This window comes from Schistocerca americana, chromosome 1 (assembly GCF_021461395.2).
Source record: "Schistocerca americana isolate TAMUIC-IGC-003095 chromosome 1, iqSchAmer2.1, whole genome shotgun sequence".
NCBI lineage: Eukaryota > Metazoa > Arthropoda > Insecta > Orthoptera > Acrididae > Schistocerca > Schistocerca americana.
In genome coordinates this window covers 1,029,509,160-1,029,525,728 of record NC_060119.1, presented here as the reverse complement: position 1 = coordinate 1,029,525,728, position 16,569 = coordinate 1,029,509,160, and the positions used below count along the sequence as shown (strand labels likewise).

Sequence of the window (16,569 nt, the reverse complement as noted above, 5' to 3'; positions counted from 1 at the left end):
GTAGAAGTCATAGGTTCTGACCTAGCGGTATGGCAAGAATTACAGGATGCGGAAAATGATTGTAAATTGTATCGGACACAGCCGCAATTTAATATGTACGACGGTCTTCTGTGCAGGGAAACGAAGTTAGGTCCAAGGGTATTAGTGCTAGCGAAGCTGAGGGATGAGGTTTTAAAGGAAGCACATGGTCATGTGTTATCTGGTCATGGAGGGTGTAGAACGACGAATAGGAGAGTGACAGAGAGGTATTGGTGGAGAGGTAGGAAAGTGGAGGTGGATCAGTATGTCGAGAATTGTATACCATGTGCGCAGAAAGCAGATTTGAGTCGGAAACAGATACAGCTACAACGATTACCAGAAGCAACATGTCCATTCTCTTTCCTGGGGATTGATGTCTTAGGACCTTTTAGGCAAACACCATCGGGGAACAGATTCGTCCTGACAATAATAGACCAATTTTCAAGGTATGTGGAGATGGTGGCTATGCCAGATCAACAGGCAGCAATGGTCGTACAAGGGTTAATCAATAACTGGATTTTGAAGTTTCGTGTACCAGAGACAATAATTATTGAGCAAGGGACCAACTTCATGTCGGATTTAGTGAAGGAGCTGTATAAATTGTTGAACATAAAGAAGTTGAGAACGAGTGTGTTGCATCCACAGGCCAATGGAAGGACAGAACGGGTACACAGAACATCGGGAAGATGCTGAGTTTTTGTGTGGATTCTCATCACCATCACTGGGACGAGTATTTGAAGCATATTGTATGCGCATACAATGCAAAAGTCCATACAAATACAGGTTTGTCTCCATATGAGGTAGTGTACAGGCGAAAAATGCCGTCACCGTTTGATTTGGTGAGGCTACAGAAAGGAAGGACCAGTGAATCGGTACTTCAATTAGCGAGAACGATTCGGGGTGTTTGGAAACGGGTACAAAAGACGAATACAAAGACTTTGGAAAGGCAGAAAGACGCAGTAAAGCGGAAAGGAAGTTTACTGCAGTGTTGAGTGGGGCAATGGGTAATGCTGTCCAGTCCCTATACGCAAAAAGGGAAAACGAAGAAGTTCCTCACGAGGTATCAAGGGCCATACCAAGTTGTTGAAACAACATCCCACGTTAATGTTAAGCTTCAGCTGCCAACTAGAACAACGATAGTACACATTGGGCGGTTATGGCCATTTAAGGGTTGCCCGGATGTGATTCCAGGAGTGAAGAGAGACGCTAGGCACAGAGAGAACCAGGAAGATAGAGTACAGCATGAAGTACCATATGCTTTGCGATCTAGAAAGTAATAGAATATTTGTGGTTTTTTATTTTATTTTCATGTCATGTATCATTGAGTTTGTGTAGAGTATTTAGGCATTGTATTTTATATGTGTTTTCGAGTATTGTGAGCCTGCTAGGGACAGCAGTCCTTTTAAAGGGGTAGGACGGGTGATGGTGATCCCTGCCGTCAGGTCACTGAAAAGGGAAGTGTAGCGTCTGACGTATGTGGAACGTTGTTGGAGGAGAAATCAAACGCAGTTCTGGAGAAATAAATGTGTCGGAGTAAGTTCTGCAGCAAAGCCATAATAAGTATGTGTTGAACGATGTCAGAGTCGTACGATTTCCTGTTTAAATATTTAGTTGTAGACAGTGCTGGGTCAGGAATGTCGTGTTTATTGTACCAGTTCATATCATTCAAATTTAAGGATGAAAGAAGTCACACAATCGGTGTTGAATTTGGATAAAAAATAGTGAATGTTGGAGGAAAATCTGTGAAGCTTCAAAAATTGGACACCTGCACGGTTTAGTTATTTTTATCCAGGGGGAAAGGAATAGAGTGTCCAAGGGACATTGTGGAGCCAAAATTGAGCTTGCAAGGGGTCGGGATGCATTGGATCTTCTCCACCTACGAGAATTTGGTAGTAGTAGCAGCAAGTTGTTTTGAGCGGAGAGTATTTGCAGAAGCGAAACGTAAAGAGCACAAAGGGAGTGGAAATTTAGTCAATGGAACTAAGTGTAACATAATAGGGCCAACCTTCCACCTACCAGCATCAATTTCAGGAGTTATGTAATTGAATGTTACGCAGCCACAGCACTACTGGCCAGATGCCACTTTGGAGTTTTGCCAAGGCAAACTCTGGAGCCAGGTCTATTGAGATCCATAAACCATTTTAGAGCAAGAGTGGCGCATATCAGCTGAACAGCTTGTGCAACTTATCGCTCAGTATAGGGAAAGGCAACGGCAAATAACGATCATTTTGAGCACCTCTGTGCCAAGTGTCATCGCAGCCTTAACTTTGTGTTGTTTTTCTTTCTGATCAGGTGGAGAGCTAATTCCGAAAGGGAACCAAGGGTAGTCCAAGTCCCAGTAGATTGGATATCGAGGGCGTGAGACGAGTAGGTAAGATGTTGATCAAGCAGTGGTCGTCCAGTGAGGAATTTTTACGTTTTGTTTTATGTCATGGTTTGATGAGGGCAGTAGACCACATTTAAGTTTTCTAGTAATAAGGAAATACGGCATAGGTGCCGACCCAAACAAGTTAAGAGCTAGTTAAAGGTCGACCCGGGGACCGGGTCTTTCCAAAGAGGGGAATAATGTAGCGGCACCACCGTTTAGGATAGGGAAAGTTAGTTCTGTGCGATATTCTGAGCGCAAGTTACCACCAGGTGCGAGCCGGATTGCAGTGAGTTACACATACCAGCAGTTTCAAAGGCAAATAGAGGCCACAAGAAAGTAGAACTGCCAGAGAGGGCACACATACCAGTTTACATGGCGCAAGTCACAGGCAGAAGGGGGCCACTGGCCAACCTAGCATGTTATGAGTACGTGACACGAAACGGCACCCTTGGCAAAACAGAGGCGCACAGCCAAGTATAAATAGGTGCCGTTTTCTAACGAGGTTCATTCCAGTGTGGCAGCTCTCCTGGACGGCAGAGCGTGTCACACCACTGGGCTGCTCGCAGCAACAGATGGGGCGCCAGCATCCCAGTCCACAGCAGGTATTTGGTTTGTCCCTCTGAGGCTGACGCAGGTCCGCAGCCAGCCAGCGGCGGGCCACTCCATGGCTCGCTAATGTGGGCAGCCATCCTGGCTTCTAACACACGCTGGAGGCAACCTGAGGCGAGGGCCGCAGATTCGGATGCTGTGATCTCAGGCACACTGGGGAGAAGAAGTAGCAGCTGGCCACCTGCAGCTCACACCGAGGGGTGCTGAGTCGGCAGGGACACAGACTGCTGAGCCAACTCCCGGCATCCTGACGACAATGCAACTCCACTGGCATACACGGCTGGCTCGACATGGGATTGCATTACATGGGCCGCTGGGGTGCTTCCTCAGCATTGCAGGGCCCTGTGATGCAGACCAAGAGGAACGAGGGCACTGTAGCTGAAAAACAATAAATCACTTGGAATGTCCTAGTTGAGTTTTAATACGGTGCCTTCTACCTCCATCCACTACATTTCGTGGCACCAGCCACTACAGAAGGATCTCTTCAAGGTCAGCCTGTGTGCAGTAAAAGATGTAGCAGCATCATGAACGCCATTATGGATAAGAACATACCATATTACATGTACCCTAGTCCAAGTGACAGATCGTTCAAAGTAGACTTCCACAACCTAACCTTGATCTTCTGACCAGCTAGCCTTCAAACGAACTAGGAAGTAGAGGTGTTCTAGCGCTATCAGTGACGAGAGTGAAGTCCCCCAGCTCTTAGTTATCGCAGCAGGCAACCACAACGATCGCGAGGTGTTTCAGATGACTCACATTTGCTGACTAGTAGTAAAAAAAAACTCTACCCCTTCATAGAAAACGTGGTCCAGTCCAGTGTTTCTGCTGCCTGGAGTTGAACCACATCATGTACAGGCGAACATGTCCAGCGTTGTGGCCAAATGCTACTACTGTGATGACCCTACCCGGGAAATTACAGGACTGCCCTCTCCTTAAAACGCTGATGCAAGACAGTGTGGTCGACAACAGGCAGCACTGAGGCACCAGTCTTCCACCGCTACGTGTCAAAATTCTACTTCTGCCCCACCAAGGCCACAGACTTTCGCCTCAGAGCGACTAGATGTTAGCTTTGCTAATGTGCTAACAAACAGAGATAACACTCCTGTCTTTCCATACACTCCAAAACCCCCAACAGTAGCAGAGGCTGACCCCACTATCGCCACCACCATCACTAAAAACGCCCAACAGACACATTTCCCACGCCACCAACGAGACCAGACCACAAGATCGACAATCGCTGGCGCTAGCCCATGAGACCACTGTCATTATGCAATAGTTGGTCAAAATTTTAGTAATCATGCACAGACGACCCCGTCCCCCCCCCCCCCCCCCCCATGGCTGAAAACCAACCAAGTCTAATAGTCAACATCTGGAACACAAATAGCGTATGGCAACAGACAAGGGAGTTCAGGCTGTTTCTCCAACAAAACACTACTGTCATGTATCTCATCTGCAAGACACACCTCAAGCAAGGTGTGCTTGTTCGCATACCAAACTACACGTGCTACATGGTGGGCCATGAAACCGCAAAAGGTAGCACAGTGGTCTACTTGCACACCTCTATGTGTCACAACAAGGTCCCACTGCAAGCACTTGCGATGGTAGAGGCGATGGTTTAGCAATCGAAACATTGGTGGGCAGTATCGTCTTCACAGCAATCAACGAGCAACGTGGCTACCAACCCCCACCTGATATTCTGGTTGCTATAATAACTGAAAACAGAGCGCAGAGCGTTCAGTGGATGGCAGGTCACAAGGCAGCCTGCCAGCAAGCGCTTCCTCAACAGGTAAAGAAAATAATCAAAATCTGTAGTAGAGACCTACCTAAATGCACAATAGGCTGGGAGTATACCCTCACTATGAACAGAAGATGGAACAGTGTGGCCCATAACAAAATCAATAACACTAAAATACCAACGTATCCCACCCCGAAAAGCAGGACCTCATACGATAGTGGAACCAGATGTGAAAGAAAAAGCACTAGTAGATGCCTTTTCAAGAAACTTCTGCCCCATATAGAATCCATTGGACCCAACGCAATATGCCACTGTAACCACTCAACTCCCAGTCTACCGGCAAGCAGAAGATCCAGACGATAAAATTGAACCAGTGACCTGTGAAGAAGTTGCTGCACATCTCCACTTACTAAACAGTCAGACGACAGAGGGCTCAAACCCAGTAAAAAAGAAACTATTAAAACAGCTTCTTCCTGAAACCATGGAACCCCTGGCCAGGGTTTTCAATAAGGTTCTGACCACCAAGACCTTCCCATAGGACTGGAAGCATGCAGATGAGGTCACCATACCAAAGGCCAGAAAAGACTTTCATATCCCTACAACCTACAGTCCCGTCAGCTGCCTATCTGCAATATCAAAAGTATTTGAGAGGCTCTACCTCCTCTAGCTCTTGCACCATGTGTAGACGGAAGGTTTCACCTAGAAGAGCAGTTTGCGTTCTGCAAGGGACGTGCCGCAACCCAACTACTCCTTTGACTGGTTGAAGAAGCACAAGAAGCAGTGGAGTTCTTTGGAGCAGTGCTGCTGGACATCTTCTGAGTTTTCGATTTTATGTGGCATAAATGGTTCCTGTACAATCTTCTTGTACCAGGTGTCCTCATGCCACATGTAAGGCTCCTGGAAACCCACCTGGAGGAAATGACCTTCCGTATGGGAGCCCAGGAAGGAAACTCAACAATCCGAAGCATAGAAGCAGGAGCTACTCAGGGATTGGTGTTTCGTCCAATCCTGTATCCAGTCTACACATCGGACTTGCATAAGATTCCCCTAGAACAGATCACCTTATAAGCAGATGATACTGCCCTGCACAGCTTCAACAGGAAACCTTCTGTATTACAGCGCCACCTCCAAGCTGCAGTCCATGAACTAAAAGAATGGACAAGCAAATTGAAGCTGGCATTCAAAGCCAGTAAAACGACAGTACTGGCAGTATGCAGAAGGCATCTATCAGCTGCCCTAGTACCAGTCCTTGTTCGAGGCGAACCTTTCCCATGTGGCAGAATGGCAAAGTACCTCAGCATGTAGAAGACATCAGTGGGGAAAGCACTGAGTGAATGCGCCCCATGTACCCTCTGTTTAACCGGGCAACAACACTGTCACCAGATGTCAGCACAAAGTGCTAGTCAGAGCACAGCTTGACTACTGCAAGTGGTGTGGAACAGGTCACTAGGCCTTGCCCTACATTTGCTGTGAGAATTTGCAACTACTCTTCTGCACCAACTGGCTTATGTCCCCGTTCTACATGTGCAGGATCGACACTTTCTATCACAAGATATAAAGATCAGTAAACTGAAGATCAGGGCCCTAGGGACCTGTGTACATTGGTTACACATGATATAGGTCTGGGATCCGTTACGGAGTGACCGTGAGTGTCCTGTGTAAAAACAAATTCGTCAAAAAACTGAATGTTCACATTAAAATAAAGTCTTCCATTATGTTACCTAAAGCATTTTCCCACATAAATTCCCTTTTTCCTTCCTTTCCTGGAAAACCCATGCCACACAGAATGTTGTCTTACGATTTAAATATTTAATCATTAATTACAATGTCCTGTGACTTTGAACATATGACTTTTATTAACTCATTACTAAGCAGTAGATGTTAAGTCCCATGGGGCTCAGAGCCATTTTTACTAAGCAGTAATGTCTTCTCACTTAATTAAAAAAACCTATTATCCAGTATTTGTACCCAGTGCTATATCTCTCCATCCAGTGTCTATGTTTCCTTCTAGTGCCAAGCAACATATGTTCACTCATCACTGGGCATAATGTTTTACACCCCAATGTTGATTCAATCCTAAGTATTTTAAATATCTGGTGCTTTTAGCATGCACATTGTTTTGGAGTAAACTGCCCATAGAAAGATCGATGAAAACCAAAGAAGTCCTTCCAGAGGCACAGCCCTATGGGCTTAAACTCCCATCACCTAGTCAGGGGAAACACAGAGTTCATGCTGATGAGACACACAGAAGACAGTCATCAGCAGACAGAACATCAAAATATAAGAAGAGCAAGGCCCTTACTACAATATGGAAATAGGGAACGATAGGCTGCGTGGAGTAACCACGCACTCTGAGGCGCCTCGTGGCTCCCCCCCCCCCCCCCTCGGAGGTTCGAGTCCTTCCTTGGGCTTGGGTGAGTGTATTGTCCTTCGTGTAAGTTATTTTAAGTTAGATTAAGTAGTGCAAGCCTAGGGACCGATGACCTCAGAAGTTTGGTCCTATAGGACCTTACCTCGAATTTCCGAATGGGGAACAATCACAGTGCTCATAGTGGCCTGGCAATGAACTTTGAATATCAGGAAATGTGGCGCAAAAATCTGAGTTTTTAATTCGAAATACGCTATTTAGCTGGCCCTATTTTTCATTTGCATGAGGTGGGTGGGCACCGTAGTCCAGCAGTTAAGTGCATATCTGGAAATTGAAAGATTTTTGTGACCTTCCAAAGTAATGTGTTCAAGAAATCTCAATCAAAAATAAGGACTAATTTTCTTAGCTGGAGTTCACAGTAAAAATTTTGTAAATGACATGGTGATCGTCTTTTGATTGTAAAAATATTTATTTGTAAAACCCAATAATGCAGTTTCAACCATGTGGCTATTATCAAATGGAAATAATTGTGCCTTATCACAAGTCAAAACTTAATATCATTTGACATGAGATGTCACAAAGCCTGGTTAGATCACATTGTGTGCCTGATGACGACTCTTTGTGTGTACTGCACTCATTGAGTTGTACTGTCTGTGTGCTCCATTATTTTTCCATTTGTCTTCAATACTATGTGAGTAAATGATTAAACATTTGTATTTGTTTCATATAAAACAGGAGGTGGCTTCGTCATAAAATGGACTGTGGACGTTTTCTTTTTTTTTTTTTTTTTTCTGCCTACGAATCCATGTGTGAATCGCTTGATTTAAGGGTGAAAACAGGTAAACCAGGAACAAATAGAACATAGTTAACAACGAATTATAAGTGCAAACATAAGCTCTACACAGTTACATACCATATAATAACAGGTGAACGATGGGTGTTAATGACGGGTGTAATATAACAGGTGAAATTAGCCCATACTGTCACATAGCAAACAATATTGTTTGATGTAGAACATTCAGGTTTCTAACATGGACGGAAGCCAATGCTTACATGGTTCAGCAGGAAGAAAATGTTATGTCAGAGGTGTGTGATGTCCTCTATTGAGGCACCGAGGAATAATTGTCTACTTGTTGTCTCCATTGGAGCTGTAATTCACAAAAAACTTTTTAGAGGTAACTTCTTCGACTCTAGTTTCATCTGTGAATATATCTATGATATCTTCCTATTTTGTAGTTGTGAACATCATGAATGGTGTCTTTTCTAGATTTGTAATTAAGTTATTCTGTATGAGCCACCGTACATGCGTTTCACTCAAGAGGGCCCATAGTATGTTCTATAGGGGGGTGGCAAGCCCTGGGGGTATGGAGTATTTTCAGTAAGTTAGAAGATGAATGGCGACTTTAAGTACCCAAAAAAAATTTCCAGTTCCAACCCTGTTATAACGCTGCATAATGCGGACTTTTAAATCATTTTCTTGAAGGAAAAACTCCTGATCACACTGCAAGGAGTAGGCTTGCCGAAACACTGTATCACCCCTTTTGAACTATGCCATCCTGCAGAATACCTGATAAACCTTCAGAAGCTTTGTTCTGACGTGCAACGAAACGTCGAATCTGAAAGTCCGCATGTCCCTTTGACAGTTGTGCAACGTATGTTATCGTATTGACGGCTCTAGCATAGCCAATTTATGGCTCTATAGCTTTTTTTAGAGAAGGCCATGGTTTGAGTTTACGGAGTGTGACTCCATATTTGAAAAGAGAATGAAAATAGACTTGATGAACACTTTTTACTCTTCGGTTTTCTTTGCATCAAGAATTCTATGTACAGAATAGAAGGCAGATTTTTTAAACAAATTTTTCATTCCTATATTCTGTGTGCTTCTTTTATTTCAAACTGGCTGCCTTGTTTGCGCTCTGATTCGTTTCCTGACGGAGCTTGGAAGCCAAACAGTTTGTTATCTAAATATTTTTAAACCTTTCTAATTTCGTACCATTTTAATTTAATATGTTGATGTGCGTACCTGACGCGTCGGTATTATTGGGAGAAACTTTCTGTGTGGTGACATGCATCTTTGCTCCGCGTGTTGTTTGGTTCGATGACAGAGTTTGACAGTAAATTGACAATGGATTCTGAATTGCGGAAAGAAGGCATTGTGTTACAAATTAGAGAAAAACTGAATGAGGACAAGATAAAATTATGGTTAACTCCATTTTATAGGGAAGACCAGGGATGTGTTGAAGCTGAAGTGCAGGTAAAGTTTTGTTATTGTGTACTATTTCTTATCCTTGTAGTTTTGCGCTGTTTTCAGCGGTTGTCCAGGATAAAGAAGAAAAAGTGCGACGAGGGAAAGACATCCTTAATTTCAAATGTTGAGTTTATATAACTATGTCGTAACGTCCAAATATTAGTAATATTTGGCTGCGTCATGGATTCTTTGAGAAGACACTGTTTAAAGTCTCTGTACGTGCTTTACGTAGAATTTTGGTGTCTTCTTGAAGTTAGTATTAATTTAGTACGGTTAGAGGTGTAAAATTAATTACCGACATAAGTTTTAATTTTGGATATGGATTTAATTCCATAAGCTCTACAACGCAATGAGTTTTGTCAGTTTCCCAGGATTCTTGTGTGTTTCGGTTCTGTACTGCTCATTTAAGTTAAATGTGAATAAAATTGGCATTAAGTTGTATTTTTCCAAACACGTTGAAATGACATGCCACTTTTTCAAACAAAATGTTTTGAGATTGAAAGAAATTTATGAAAAAATTTCCACTGTAATTCGGGTAACTTTTGCCCACATTGTGAGTGCTTTGTTAATACATAACTTTTCTGTTCTGGGATAATGTCACTGAGGCTCCATACGTGGCTGAATGTGTACTCAAAGGAGAGATTATGTGCCAGTCTCCCAAAAGTTTGCTTTATTTATTTATTGTATTTTTTTGCATGGAGACACCAACTGGTGTCTTTTGCAAACGTCATAGCATTTTTTTACAAGTTTAGTGCTTGTGTCTGTGTATGTGCGGATGGATATGTGTGTGTGCGCGAGTGTATACCTGTCCTTTTTTCCCCCAAGGTAAGTCTTTCCGCTCCCGGGATTGGAATGACTCCTTACCCTCTCCCTTAAAACCCACATCCTTTCATCTTTCCTCCTCCTTCCCTCTTTCCTGACGAAGCAACCTTTGGTTGCGAAAGCTAGAATTTTGTGTGTATGTTTGTTTGTGTGTCTGTCGACCTGCCAGCACTTTCATTTGGTAAGTCACATCATCTTTGTTTTTAGATATATTTTTCCTACGTGGAATGTTTCCCTCTATTTTTTTATATATATATATATATATATATATATATATATATATATATATATATATATATATAATTTATTTTAGTTTAATATTAATATTCACTGAAAGAGTATAAACACTTGTCAATCAAGAAATGTCTCAGTTTCAATTTGAATAAGTTCCCTCGGTAATCTATTGTACCATATTTGACCACTAATGCATGGTCTATGGTCTGTTGTTTTTAATTGTTCTTGGTCTGTAGTAGCAGTCTTCATTTCTTGTATTATAGGCATGCATATCAGAGCACTTTGTTTCTTTGTTTTGATGTGTCACAAAAAATATAATTAATTTGTAAAGATACAGTGAGTAGACTGTGAGGTATTTATGATGAACAAAGATTTCCCTGCATGAATCTCTATACCCTAATCCATGGATAATTCTGATTGCTCTTTTCTGTAGGGTTAATATTCTGTTCATATGTATGTCGGCAGCACAACCCCATATCTCTATCCCGTAATTAATCTGTGCAAAAATGGTTCCATAATAAATTGTTTTTAATGTCTGATGTGGAACTACTTTTGATAACTGGCTGATTAGATGTAATGAACTGCTGATTTTAATGCATAAAAATTTGATATGGTTTACCCATCTTAGATTTTCATCTAGGTGAATACCTAGAAATCTGTAGCCTTCTGAGTCCACTACTTCAATTCCACCTATGTTACTGATAGATGTTTGGTGTGAGTTTGTAAGTTTAAAAGGCAATAACTGAGCTTTACTGATATTAACTTTCAAACCTCGATCTTGGAAATAAGTAGTTATTTGCTGTAGTCCCTCAGTTGCTACCAACGTTAACTCATCATTTTGTTTACCAAGAAATAATGGTGAGGTATCATCTGCATAGGTTACCAATTGGGAGTTGAGAGGTTGCTCTATATCATTTATGTACACTAGGAAAAGGAAAGGGCCCAAAATTGAGCCCAGGGGTACACCTTGTGTGACTGTCTCATATTTGGACTGGAAATTAATGATCTGATTATTGATTTTGTAAGTCAGCTTTGTACAGAAATATATAGCAATAACTGTTAAGCATTAGCTTAGAAAGGAAAGTTAGCACTTACGAAAACTAAGTATAATAATAAACAAATCTCAGCAGGAAAAATAGTTGTTAAAAACTATTTAATTCTTTTTACTCAGCCTACCATTAACATCCAACTAAGATGAATTTGATTCTGATATGCTGTCATTCAACTGCAGAGGTGTACCTTTCTGATTATTTGCTACCGTTCATGTACTAAAGAATTTTTCTTTAGTGTGCGATTTCCCACTTCTTCCAAACTTTCCCACGTAGCTTATATCAAGTCCTTTCTTGTCTGAAAAGTGCCTGCATTATTTTCTTTGTTATAACAGTGCCACCCATTTTAACTCTTCTTCTGTTCTAATGTCAAATACAATTAGAGCCTTTGGCCTAAAGCTCAGTGTGTAACATTTTTTTCGTTGCACCTGTATGCAACTCAACATGTCATCTTTCTAGTGAGTAGTAATCTGACCTTATCTAATATTATTGATATTCCAGCCTGGACTTTCTGTTGTCTGATTTAATCTTATAGGTGTTCTAGAAATGCATGTCCTGTGGCATGCATGTAACCTCTTCATACCTGTGAAATTTATCCAGAAGTTCTTATTTATTTGATGAATATGTAGGTTTCATGTAACCTGAAGTAGTTCTATTTCATATCTGTGAATACATTTTGCCTCCTCAAAGATGTTTTCACTTGTAGTGGGGCTCTACTACACTTGTCCCAGAATTGAGTAGTGGAGAGATTTCTCATATCAGTTGCAGTCTGTCTCCTCTATACGGAGAAAACAGCACATTTCAGCATTGCAAGTGAATCGTCCACAGCCATTGACTTCACACTGCTAATGGATGCTGTCTTCTGGGAAGTGGTGGATTACTTGCACTGTAGTGACTTATTCCGCACATGGATCTACCTGATAGTTACATCAATACATGCCACCAAACCACCAAAACTGATATAAAGGAAAATTAGCTGACGCTTTACAACAACTTATCTATATTTAAGCATCAGTTCAGCATTCAGGATGTGACAGAATGTCACTACCAGGGCTGCTGAAATCTCTATCTTAAATCATGTGTTAATCCTGTCAGATAGCTCGTCCCATGGTAGAGCAAGGAGTGCGATTTTGGAGGGGGGGACACCTCTGTGAAAGTTCCATCATACTGATAATTCATTTGCTAACTATCTTGCAGCATTTCACATTGCTTGCGTAAATGTTGGTGCATTAACCCTGTGCCAAGCACTTCAGACTTTCTATGTCAATAGCAAAAAATAGTCAGAGGGAATTTTTACAATCTGTTCACACCATCAGCTAAAGTATGTAGGTGAATAAAGATCTCTGGGAAAGGCAATTCATGCGACACAGTACCACATAGGACAGTGCTATTTTAATAATTGCACCAAAAGCTATAGGCCAGATAATGGCGAAGTACTTCAAACAAATTGTCATGCTATTTGAGATCCTCCATTCCAATGCAGATGGAAATTAGCTAAGAGGGCATGGCTAGATTTCTTGGAGGAAAGCAATCATGATGCTCTTCTTCAAGCCCAGGAACGTTCAACCAGCCTAAGTAGTTATCACATTGTAGCACTTAGCATTTCTATGAGGATGAGGACATTGGAACCACAGTGGACAGTATTACTTCTGGAAGCAGTAGTGCAAGAGGTATGTCATTATATGACTACTGTGTATGAATCAGGCTTCTGGGGTTGTCTTTCCATCATAGTGCAGTATTTTAGCTTCAAAAGTTGGCAGTGCACTACCAGACTGACATACTCAAGAGAATTGTTTCTTTATGGGAGTTTGGTGAATTTTGCTCCTATGGCAGTAGTTATTAGCAGTACAGGGTCCACAGTCAGAAGCCCTCCCAGATGCTCTCCTTTTGTGAAAGCTGTCTTTTTTTCGCCTTCTACTCTTGGGCCCTATGCTTGACAATTGCAACAAACACAAAAAAGGCTAGAATTATAGTCTAAAATCACAAGCCTCAATTTTTTTTTCAGGTGAATGCATGTGCATCAATTTCAGTTGTTCTGTCATGTGTAACCAACCCAAACTGTAACTAGAGGACACCATTCTTAATTTCAAGGGATCATAAAAGTTCCTGGGCCTCATCTTTGTTGAGGTGCTCCCTTGGTTGCCACATCATGATGCAGGATCTCTAAAGACTCTAAACACCTTGAAGTGCCTTAGCAGCAGATACTGGGAAAGGGGGAGGGAGATAACTTGCATGTTATTTTACAAGGCCTTTGTTCAACCATAGCTGGATTAGGGCTGTGTTGTCTATGTTTCTGCCCAAACATTCTATTTAAAGACCATGGTCTCTATTCACTGTAAGGACATTAGACTGGTGATGGGAGCCTTCAAGATCAGCCTTACAGCCAACTTGTATGCTGAGGCTGGGGAACCACATCTAACCATATGAAGAAAGTTCCTCATAGTGTGATATGCACATAAGTTCTGGTCAATCCCACAGTCTTGATACTTTAATCTTCTTGTCCGACAATCAACAGAACATGTATGTAAGATGTAGAACAACACCAGTGTAGTTTGGGATTAGAGTAAAGGAGCAACTTGCAGTGTGGTGGATCTGAGTGTCTTAACACAGGTTGTGATTCCCTAAATGCTTCACACAATTGTTTCTGCATCATAGTTTTAAAATTTTGACAGTGTGTCCATTTCTATTTTAAAATCAGGTGTGGCAATTGTCACACCATACAATGGTTATACAATATAAGTCATGTGGCAAGAATATATTACTGTCGCAAGTAAATGTGATGAATAGTGAGAAAATCACAAGGAAGATTCGAACATGAATCTCCCCTGTCAGAGTTCAACACCAGCTGTCCAATCACGCTCGATGTAAAGCATTTAGAACTTAGGTCATTCACTGTTTCTATTTTGCTTCTTTTTTCACAGTTCATCACAACCTTTTTGTGTTTTCTAGCTTGATCTATGTTCAATTTTTGACAGGCTAACCACTGGACCATCTTACCGCTACATCTGAGGGGGGGGGGGTTGCAATGGGGAGGTTCCCTTGTTAGTATTTTATATTTTATTTTTATGACTAAATTGTTAAAGTTTGAGGAAAGGGTGAGAATGTGCACGTAGGCATGCACACTGTAATATGTGAGTTTTATTAACCTTTTGAATATATTGATAAGTAGTCACTGTCTGTGTTGTCATAGCCAGACAGTCTTTAAAGTCTTTGTGTGCCTTTAGGATATTGTATAAGAGGAAAGACATCGTTCGTCTCAGTTTTTTAGCTCATATTCTGCAAGGCCACTGATAACTATGGCATTGAGTGGCCTGAAACAATGTCATCATCATAATGAAGGGCATTAAGCCCCACACCAAACCATTTTGATTAGGCTGGCTAACCATCCGACGTAAGTTCCTCATGGTGTGACTTGCATGTAAGGCTGGTCAGTCCCCTAATCTTAACTTTATTGTTAATACATAATACAGGAGAAATTTCTGTAGTTTGTTTGTCTTTTGGAAATGTAGATCCCGACATATTTCACATCCCTAAAGGCTCATCCTCATATGATGTGATTTACGTAGCATGATGTGTAAAGGAATACTCTCATGTTTCTTGGTGTTAGTTAAACTGACTTAATATCTTTATGGACATACCTGGTTGATGTTTCACATTATAAAAAAAGAAAAGAGATAATTAAAAATAAAGGTACATAGTCTGTAGCTTTTTTTTTATTTAGATTTTTGTTTTGTTGCAGAGACTGGCTGAGAAGTACAGCAAATCCACTGGTTTGGATCAAAATACTTGCTTAAGTGTGATAAAAGAACTACAATCCCATGCATTGCAGAAATTACAAGAGAGAACTCAATTTCAAGAAAGTGGTATAGCCACATTGAAAGTACGTGTTTCAAAAAATAGAAAAATCCATTCTGTTAAAATCCGATTGACAGACACTGGGCACCAGCTTTTGGAAGCTGTTGCAAGTGAACTACAGCAGCCATTGGAAAGGTATTCTGTGATACTGCTATACTTTATTCTTATTGGTTGACTGACAAGATGTCAGCTAATATTTATTTTCCTTCAAACAATGGAAACTTCAGATTGAAATATAAATAATATAAGGTAAAGAATAGATAGCTACTCACCATAAAGATGACACATTGAGTTGCAGACAGGCACAACGAAAAGATTGTTACACATTTAGCTTTTGGGCAAAACCGTCTTCACGAAAGGTAAAAAACACACACACACACTCTCTCTCTCTCTCTCTCTCTCTCTCTCTCTCTCTCTCTCTCTCTCTCTCTCTCTCTCTCTCTCTCGCACACACACACACACACACACACACACACACACACACGCACGTGTGCCACCAGGCACAGTGGCAGGAGTCTGTGTGGGAGAGAGAGAGGAGGAGGGAGCAGTGGAAAAGGAGAGGAGCAGGCAAGGGAAAGAATGGGTGGGTGTATTGGCAGAGGATGGAACACAGTGAGCATGAAGGGGTGAGAATAGGGTAGTGGTGATACGGCAGAGGGGGCAGAAACTGTTGCGTGGAGGATGTGGGGACCGTGGGTTACTGTATGTTTAGTCTGGTATAATTTCAGGAGTGGAGTATACAGTATGTTGTAAGGGTAACTCCCATCTGCACAGTTCAGAAAAGCTGATGGTGGAGGGGAGGATCCAGGTGGCCCGGGTTGTGAAGCAACCATTTAAATCGAGCGTGTTCTGTTCAGCTGCATGTTGTGCCACAGGGTGATCTACTTTGCTCTTGGCCACAGTTTGGTGGTGGGTGTTCATCTTGGTGGACTGTTGGTTGGTGGTCATACCAGTATAAAAAAACTGTGCAATTATTGTAGCAGAGCTGGTAAATGACATGACCCCTTTCACTGATGACCTGTTTTTGATGAGGTAGGATGAGCCTGGGACAGGACTGGAATAGGAAGTAGAATGAGATTTTCACTCTGCAGTGGAGTGTGCCCTGATATGAAACTTCCTGGCAGATTAAAACTGTGTGCCAGACCGAGACTTGAACTTGGGACCTTTGCCTTTCACGGGCAAGTGCTCTACCAAGACTTGCCCATGAAAGGCAAAGGTCCCGAGTTCGAGTCTCGGTCCATCACACAGTTTTAATCTGTCAGG

The 16,569-nt window shown here is 41.8% G+C and overlaps 1 protein-coding gene across 1 annotated transcript in view; it reads left to right on the top strand.

The window, feature by feature from the left end:
- Positions 1-8,917: 8,917 nt before the first annotated feature.
- The window catches only part of LOC124616586 (NEDD8 ultimate buster 1-like), a 118,435-nt gene continuing 110,783 nt past the window's right edge, over positions 8,918-16,569 (top strand). The window contains exons 1-2 of the mRNA XM_047144910.1: positions 8,918-9,352; positions 15,191-15,441. Of these exons, the coding sequence (XP_047000866.1) occupies positions 9,197-9,352; positions 15,191-15,441 (407 nt within the window). The 5' untranslated portion in view covers positions 8,918-9,196. The remainder of the gene's footprint in view (positions 9,353-15,190; positions 15,442-16,569) is intronic.